The following is a 9,897-nucleotide window of genomic DNA, read 5'->3' on the forward strand; positions in this document are numbered from 1 at the left end:
TAAGCTGAGTCTTCTGTGCACGATTTTATTATTTTTGTTTCGAATAAATTTCGTATAATCGTCACTTTTTTTAATCGGTCATTGTTATTGTGAAAATATGGCGGTTAATCAAAATTCTTGTTTTGATGCCGAAGTTTAAAACGATTGTCACCTGTTTTTCAACAATCAACATAAAAGCATGGATATTGAGAACGTGGTTAACATGTACAATCAGATAATAGTTTATTTTAAGGACATCCATGCGTATTGCGATCACCGGATTTTTACGAGATGTGTCACACTGAGGTCACTTTGCATACGGAAACTATGTCGAGGAATTGCTTCCTGGACTTTTTCGTGAAGGAAGCAGTTAAAATTAAAAAAGTAAATTCTTCTAAATATGAACAAATTAAAGCTATTTCTTCAGAAAAAAGTATATGTACAGAAGTTTTATAATGAAAACTATCCATTGAGTTAAAAAAAAAAACATATGCATTATCATTTTTAGTTTGAGGTTTCTTATGACTTTAAGACACAGAGAATCATAAGAAAAAATGCAATTGTTTGATTTTCTTCATTGATTTGTAATTATATATTAAATCTTGTCATTATAGTTATCAACCCATTGTTGGAAGCCTTACAGTGACCTTAAGGTGATAACGTCAACGTGAATTTACCTCTCTTGTTGGACATCGCATTACGTTTTCTGATTTTCAAATTTTTACTTGATTGTATTTCGTTGTATGTCACTATTAACTATCACTGTTACATAAATGACATGAATGACTATGATAAGTAGTTGCGCGTAGTTTATTTTAAACATCACAATGTTATAAAATAAACCTCATATATTATTTATTGTCAATTCATAGATATTCAAATTCAAATTACTTACGTCTACAAACAAAAATAGTAACTTTACCTTTTGTTGTTATTAGCAATATCTATATATAGACCTTCTAAAAATTCCCATGAATATGTTTCTAAAAATAGCTTTCAATTGGAAATCACCGTACTTTCTTTGTTTACATTAGTGTAAAAGTTACAGTGAATACAACATGGATCCACCAAATGGACAGTTTTGTAAAGGGTGTTCATATTTAATGACAGCCATCATATCGATAATCCTAATAGTCAGTTATACCATTTATGTCATTGCAAGAGCGTAAGTTATATTTTATTTTTCTTTGTTGTGACTTCTTACATATTTGATCAATATTGTAAACAATGTATTGCGCAATGTAGCTGATGTAAATACATGCATATGTTGATAATACTGTAATATTAAGCATATATATTATATTGAAATAATAGTAGATATTATATACAAACATGAACAGCGGGTCGATTGCAAAATAGTTTCAATGAAGTAAACGAATTCAATAGAAAGTGAACACAGTTAATCCAAATATTCGTTTATGGCTTTGTTTCAGTAAAATGTATAAAAGCTTCAAATATATTATGGATATCTGGACTCTTATTGAACTGTCCATGTGTTCCATTATGAGTGTCCTAGTTATTCGAGGTGTCGAAGAAGTCAAACGACAAGAGAGAAAAAAAATGTTTATTGTATCACTACCCTGGCAACATAGAGGTTGTGACTTCTCATCCTTACGTGACAGGTGCGCTCGATTTCGATCTTGATTGTCAAGGATTCTCATTTATCCTATCAAAGTTCGGTAATTCTCTGTAAGCAATATGGCTCCCTTCACCCAAAACAATGGCCCCCTAAATAGAGCTGAAAATGGCGTTAAACACAAACCAATAAATTCCAATATAAAATAATTGGTTTTTAGTAAATAAAATTGAGAATGGTAAAAACAAAAAAAATCTGCTGTAGCTATTTACTTCTTATTCATTGCTAAAAAGGCATTCAGCATACAAACATACCAGTAGTATCAGTTGCACAGGTGGTAACCGGAGGAATGAAAGTTAGAAAATGCAATATTTAATTAACAATTAATTCATTTGACATGAATAAGCACTTTTGGTCATGGAGTAAGTTTGTGTGTTTGAAGGCTTTATTCACGAACTTAAGTGTCCATCTAAATACAACAAACTGTTGTCCTATTCCAGACATGGACAAATAACCATTTCGGTTTCACTAAATAGATATGGGCATAAAAGCCAACGCACTATAAACTTATCATACTTTTTTGTACAACTTTAGACCGGATTTCACTCATTTAATCTCTAAAAAATCTCTAATGTACTACTATTAACCTTTGAGTTCTCACGAGAAATAAGTTTTCGTCGATGAAATTTAGATTTCAAGTGATGATATGTCACAATGAAATGTTCCTTTTTCATAATCCTCATACGATGAATTTTGTTATATAGATTTCATGTTGGGTTCGCGTTTTATTTCATAATAATTAAATCAACAGTTCAAATAGATATAGGAAGATGTGGTATGAGTGCCTACGAGACAACTCTACATCCAGGTCATAATTTATTAAGGTAAACCATTATAGGTCAAGATACGGTCATCAACACGGAGTCTTAGCACACACCAAACAGCAAGCTATAAAGGGGCATAAAAAAATACTAGTGCAAAACCATTCAAACAGGGAAACCAACGGTCTATATAATCTATATAAAAAACGAGAAACGAGAAACATTTATGAATCACATCAACAAACGACAACTACTGAAAGTACATTTGTAGCATATTCTCTAGGTACAATGAAACCGTAACTATAAAGTGACAATAAACACCATTGATAATCGTTATTCTGTTGATCATTTAAACTCAGAAAGCAATTGTTTTATTGAAAAAAAAAATTGAATTTGTTTGTATTAAAAGACGAACAAGTCAGTGAAATGAGCAATTTTTTGCACACTGCCCAAGAAACTTCTATAAACAACATGATTTATATCAGGAATATATATATACCTAAGTCACTCGATTTTTTTGGGGGAAAATGTAGATAAACTGAAACAACGAATATTTATACCCACGAAAATAAATATTTATACAGTATTGTAATTCAATATTCATTTGCAGGTCAAATGGTGCAAGTTTCACGAAAGGAGACATTGTCTGTGCAGCCATTTTAATAAGTTTTGGAACAGTAATTTTGATTGTTATGTTAATTTGCTTATGTCTTGAGACGCAATACTGTCAACAGAAGGTATGTACACAAATTAATCACTGAATCTATATAATTGATTGATTAATGATGGTTAAGTTTGAAATAGTTTATTGTTTAAAAAATGACAACTCAGAAGTAGTGAAAACTTACATGAAAGATTATATGTTAACATCTTGAATTAACAATGAGTATGATTTTTTTTGTCTGTGGCTTTGAAAAGAAGAGCAGAAAAAAAGCGTTGTAAAAAGTAAAATATATAAGTCTGAGGAAAACTCAAATCGGATAGTCCATAATCAATTGGCGAAATCAAAAGCTTAAATTACATTAAACAAATGGATAACAAATGTCATATTCCCGACTTAGTACAGACAATTTCTTATGTAATAACTGGAGGATCAAACCTGGTTTTATAGCTAGCCATACCTCTCACTTCGGTTTGGGTTTTATCTAGTGCTTTTAGGATGTTTTCGGTCGTTAATTTTTACATGTACATTTATAAACCTAATTAGTGCTCTGGCTTTATATCTTTGTGTAAACCGTCACTTCAAGCAGTTTTGCGTTTTGGTATAATTGTTATCTCAAAGGGAGGTTCAAATTAGGAAAAATGCTTCAAACAATCATAGTTGAAAAGATGAAAGATTTATAGTTTGAAAACGTCACGAATTGATAGATAATCCAAAATAAACTTTACATATCCATCCAGGAAATTATTCTGTAAATAGACTTGATGAAATGAATTTTAATATTTCATTATGATGACATGTATATGAAATAACAGTATACGTCATCGACACCGTTTTTTCTATCCACAATATCACATTTATTCATCAGTGACGGTCGATAAAACATTGCATAAGTGAGGATTCTATGTGTTTCGTTTTGAATAGCAAGAGTTCCAGTTTAAATTTCGTCGACTTATACTTTGTATGCGATATCCCATGTAGGGTTAATAGCTTTTAACGATTATCTTTTTTACCAATTTAAAAAAAAAACATGTGACGTAATATACTACACAGGTAATAGCTGTAACGTGACGAAATACATTACCTACCTGGAATTAGTTTTTATTAAAGGAAAGGTAATCGGATGAATCACTTTTTATTTTGTAGCATGAACGAGTTATTACTGTTCCAAGTAGAAGGATGAAGCGTGTTCCGAAAGTTTCTGGTAAATATATTTTTTTTTTTAAATTTTAATCAAGCAAACTGTGAATGCAAAATATTATCCATCAATAATTCAAGTTCAAACATATATAATGATTCAGTGCAACTCTTTTCGTTAAAAATTATGAATCCTTTTATTCGAAATGTATTTCCTCTCAACAGCATGTTCTATCATAGTGTTTGACAATAACTTCAAACTTTGCAAAATGATAGGTCATGAAGAAAACAAATTGACCTGGAATAGCTAAACAGTCAAAAGTCCAATTCTTATATATGAATGTCAATATACTTCCCTCTAATCAAGAGATGTTTTATAGGTGATGACTGTGCAATATGCTTAGATGAGAAGAATTCAACGATGACGACCATTGTTGGTCTTTCGTGCAGGCACAGTAAGTTAAATGTTTAATGCATTGTGTTTTATAAAATAAATTAATTCAATAAGCAAGCATAGAAATCATATCTTTTAATTAGTATTTGATCGTGATAACTATAATAAGGAATATACAAAATCGGAGATGATCGTGTCGAATGCATTTAAAAGATATTGTTGACAATTGCCATTGATTTGAATCACTTCATTGATCAAGCATATAATCATTGCTAATATACTTCCTCATTACACGAAATATTTAGGAAAAAAGAAAAACTAATACAATTTTCAGGACAAACAATTTTAATTTTAGCCCCCCCCCCCCTTTTTCCTTTTACAACAAAATCAAATGATAACTCCATAAATGTTTGTTTGTGCTAACAAACGTTTTACATGGAGATTATCAATTTAAGAGTACAATGTATATAAATTTAAAAAAAACGTATTGCGCGCATGACTTTAAATTTGATATATATACATATATAACATTCCATGTTTTTCATGTTTTATCAGTATTATATATCATGCTATTATGTTTTTATTTCAGCATTCCATAAATCTTGCGTTAAAGAATGGATGATACATAAAAGTCCTCTAACATGTCCGGAATGTCGACAGCCATCAAAGAAATTTTCTTCAAAGACAATGGTTTCTGACTTAATATCTACACTGACAGCTAAAAAGAAGAGAGAGAAGACATCACCAATGACATATGTATAGCAGAAATACTGTTATACGAATAATATCATACCGACAGTCTTTCAGGGACCATTTTATTGTGTTGCTTTGTAAAATCATATGAGTAAAAAGAATGACTGACTATTGTTATAAATGCATATATGATTGTGTTAACATATTTTTGAATTATTTACCAAATAAAACATACCATTGTATAAGCTATTAAACTATACAATATCAGCTTTCCATAACAGCCATGATGAAATGATATGTATATATGTTTCCTGTAAAGAGTGATTTAATGTGATTTGAGTGGAAATAAATGAGATAATATTGAATGTTTTTTTTACAAGTATGAATGTGTCTTAACCACAAATGAATCACTAGAATACTATTGAATGCATGTGAAAAAATAAGTTTTGTCTTTTTTGGTAATAGAAACATGTTTTTGTATGTATCGATAAATAGTTACTTCATTTTCTATGTCTTACTTACGTTTCTGTTAACACATAGATCAAAGGTTTTTGTAACCTGCCTCCGTATAATATCTTTTTTCATATCTCATAAATTTTATTAGTAAACTTAAATGATACATACATTTTGTAAGCAATGTGATCTCATTGTTCCTGTGCAATATATAAACCTAGTGATTCTGTAAATGAGTAGAGTTTTATACATTTTTTACAGACATCTATTTGAATTGTACCATAAACGTTCGATTCAAGTCATAATATCAGTTATTTTTCTGCAATCCTGTTTCTTGTAATAAAATAACTGAATTGTGTGCGATATTCTTTAAATCCTTATTTCTTCAAAGATACTGATTTCATTTTATAACATGACATTTAAAATTATGTATATTATTATGGCATAGAAATTATAAACAGTATCATTGACCGTATTGTTTTGTATTTGTTGTTGTTACTTAGTAGTTTGTTTTAAAATTCACCCAAGTACTTCAGGTACATGTATCGGAAACATAGCATAATTAAAACAAAATACTGACTATAATTCAAGATTGATTTTTCCTTATTTGGCTATAATTCTATTTGTTTAGAAAATTATAATTCCATGTTTCAAATCATCTTCATATACTTTATTTTTCCGTCCTTCTACAATGTATGTAAATTTTATATGAATTTATAATTATGAACATAGTTCTATAATAAAAGTGTCTTATAGCCTGTATTTTTATTTCTATGACACTACTGCTGTTGTCTGCCTTCTAAGGTTTGTATTGTAAGAAACAGAAACAACTATATCAAAAGTAGAATGACAATACAACTCCTGATTAACAAGAAGAAAAAGTGCCAACTACTAAAGGAGAAAATAAAAATTGTCTAGAAAAGAAGAGGATTGCTTATGTAAATGGTGAACTGCCGTTCAATTTTATGTATACTCATTATCCTACTATTAACATGTCATGTTAGTATTTTACCCTGTCACAACATGTCTCATCTCTGTGCTAACTGTCAGTCGCATATTAATTTGTGTGAGCAAAGTAATGGTGTTTAATTTCTATGCTACTTGCTAATCGAGAAATTCTACTTTTTCTGACTTAAATATCGTTAAAATCACAGTTTTAATGCTAATTTGTTCTGATAAGTCATGTTTAAATTTTATCGCACATTGGGATGAATTTTTCTATGCTGAATCCTTATGTCTTATTTTCCACTGAAAAGTACTACTAATAGAGTTATCTTGTCAAGCAGTTTTGGTTATCATTTAAAAAAAATGCTTCAACTCTCTATTATGTTCTAGATGTTAACGCACCGATATATTGAATGGCAGAAAATATATTATAACTGATTAAAAAAAATACCTTTTTAATTGTATCCACTTTCCAGTTAGAAATTGAGAATGTTAGAACACACCACGATCGCTCTCAATTACCCTTGCGTATTGTTATTTTGGAACGTTATCGTAATGGAATGAAAAATAACTTCGTTGCCGAAACCCACAGATATTGATAATAGATTTGATTTCATGCTCTATATTGTAAAAGCGGTTGAATCGTGCAGAACCTATCCCTTTTCTATATATCTGTGTAGGGTTATAGTTTTGCTACAGTGCAAATTGAAATTTAGAAGTACCTAGAATACTCAAAGTGTAAATTGAAATTCCAATATATTAATTAGAAGATACATACGTAGGAATTTCTATACCAGGTATAGATAACTTAGCATTATTTGTCGAAAACTTTCGGAACTTAAATTCATTAATGTTTTGCCACTTTAAATTTTATCTATCCTTATTTATTTTATTGTATTTGTTTTTAATCGAACTCACTACTGAGTTTTTTGTAGGCTATGCTGATTCAATAACAATATTATCAATATGAAGGAAAGAATATAGTTTTAATCAAAACTTGTATGAATCAAAATGAAAAACAGGATATATTTGCTTTGAAGGTATTTACATGTAACAGTAGAGCCTATTCCTCAAAGTTATACACTCCTCAGATTTTAACAACACAAGTGAACTGCAGAACATTTAATAAAATTATAAATACCTATGGATAATTCAAGACTACAAAGGTGGCAAATGTTGCCTAAGTTTAAGAAATGATCTAAAAATATATATTAGATATATTCCGATGTTTGTCTTTCAGACACAAATGAATTCATGTAGTTTTCGAAAATAAATAATGTCGTCAGTTGCTATATTAATCTTGGTCATAGACAGGGAAGCAACAAGTACGCATAATGACACAATGTCACCATGTGAAAATGTATTATACAATCATCAGACATAAATACGGAAATGATTAACAATAAACGTGATGTACTTGAAGTAGAAATTGATACCATGTTCTAATGATGTTATTTTTAAAACGATCATGACGTCATGATTAGATGTCGTATGCTATGATGATTACGGCGGACATGAGCATTGAGTTGTTTTCTGCTCTTTGGTCGGATTTTTGTCTCTTTGACACTACCTCGTTTCCATTCTATGTTGTATGAAATATTGTTGGATTAGAAACATTAAATATTGATGGAGAAAATTTTCCACGTCCCCCCGACTGTAACATACTCAATCATTCTCATCACCAGGTTAGAACTTACATGAACAACGTGATGCAAGCGTGCTACATGTGGAGCAGGATCCGCTGACCCATCCTTACCCACAGCGTTGTCAGTTTATTTTCGACAGATGAGTTCGCATGTCATATTGGGATCTTTTCTCATACCGAAGATCAATCGGAATAATATGTTATTTGATTGATAAGAGTAAAAGATTACACAAATATCAAAATCCGCACTTGGTAACGCACTTGTTTGGAGTACATGAAATGACCTCCATTTTAAGTATTAAATCATAATCCTGGTACCTTTGATAACTATTTACACCACTGGGTCGATCCTACTTTTGGAGGATGTTTCGTCCCCGAGTGTATTACCTACCTTGTAGTCATTACATCGGTGTTGACATGAATATCAATAATGATATGGCCATTTTTTGGTCATGAATGACTGGTTTACTGAACTTTGAATTTTTCGACAAACTAAGGATTTTCTTATCCCAGGCAAAGATTATCTCATCCATATTTGGCACATTTTATTTGGATTTTGGATCCTCAATGCTCTTCAACTTTGTACATTATTTGGCTCTTTAACTATTTTGATCTGAGCGTCACTGATGAGTCTTATGTAGACTTATACGCGTCTGGCGTATTTAAAAAATTATAATACTGGTACCTTTGATAACTATTTGTTAGTTAGATTGATTTGCATCTTCTGAATCAATTTATGAGATTTGAACATCGGTAAACTACTTTTGTTTTAATCAATTTTCAACTTTCGAGTCATATAACATCAGTATTTGCCACATGCAATAGATTGTGAATATGATATGACCTCTTAGAAAAGCTATGAAACATAACACTATTCGTAAAAGGACCTACATCATTGTTTTCTGTATACAAGGAAACTAATCCTTCACAATTTTAAATTTGTCTATTAGGTAATAAGATTAACATTTTAATAAAAGACATGTCATTTCAATGTTTGTATTTATTTCCTCGTACTCCAATTGTACAGTAGAAAATAGGAAATCGTTTCAGATTAGACAAAAACTTTACTTAATTAAGAAAAAATAATAAATTTTAAAGTAGCGCTACATCCTGACTTTTAGGAAATAGCACACTCAAATTGAATTAAACATACTTTAAGTTGAAAATACACGATCTGTTTCGTTGTTTTTCTCTGATGATTGATCTTGTTTCCTCGGTTTTGGTTTGATTTCTCTCAATCGATCTATTGCTTTTGAACAGCGGTATACTACTATCGTTTTTAACTGCTAAACGCAATACATTGTTACACCTTTTGTCTCGAGACTGCTATGTATTCATTTATTAACAAATTATCTAAAAACTGGGACACGATTTTGTAAGAGATAGTACAAAGCGAAACTAAAGTGTGTGTCCGTTTCTATTTTATGGTTAAATAAAGGCAACAGTAGTATACCGCTGTTCAAATAAATCTATGGACAAAAAACAAAATCGGGGTAACAAACCAAAACCGAGCGAAACGCATTAAATATAAGAGGAGAACAACGACACAACACCGAAACGCAACACCCACAGAAACGGACCAAGCATCAGACA

General features: G+C 30.5%; 1 protein-coding gene across 1 annotated transcript; it reads left to right on the top strand.

Moving 5' to 3' along the window:
• Positions 1 to 991: 991 nt before the first annotated feature.
• On the top strand, positions 992 to 6,469 carry LOC134707602 (uncharacterized). Its single transcript, XM_063567530.1, has 5 exons — positions 992 to 1,144; positions 2,987 to 3,113; positions 4,184 to 4,241; positions 4,555 to 4,629; positions 5,158 to 6,469. Exons 1-5 carry the CDS (start codon positions 1,038 to 1,040, stop codon positions 5,328 to 5,330), a joined length of 540 nt encoding a protein of 179 aa, XP_063423600.1. The 5' UTR covers positions 992 to 1,037; the 3' UTR covers positions 5,331 to 6,469.
• The last annotated feature ends 3,428 nt before the right edge of the window (positions 6,470 to 9,897 follow it).

Source organism: Mytilus trossulus, chromosome 2 (genome assembly GCF_036588685.1).
Source record: "Mytilus trossulus isolate FHL-02 chromosome 2, PNRI_Mtr1.1.1.hap1, whole genome shotgun sequence".
NCBI classification, from domain to species: Eukaryota; Metazoa; Mollusca; class Bivalvia; order Mytilida; family Mytilidae; genus Mytilus; species Mytilus trossulus.

Excerpts from the sequence above, each read along its gene's own strand:
- LOC134707602 (XM_063567530.1), top strand. The coding sequence starts at position 1,038 with ATGGATCCACCAAATGGACAGTTTTGTAAAGGGTGTTCATATTTAATG. Across the intron at positions 1,145-2,986 it reads ATTTATGTCATTGCAAGAGC|GTCAAATGGTGCAAGTTTCA; the intron begins GTAAGTTATATT and ends ATTCATTTGCAG. Across the intron at positions 4,630-5,157 it reads TGGTCTTTCGTGCAGGCACA|CATTCCATAAATCTTGCGTT; the intron begins GTAAGTTAAATG and ends TTTTTATTTCAG.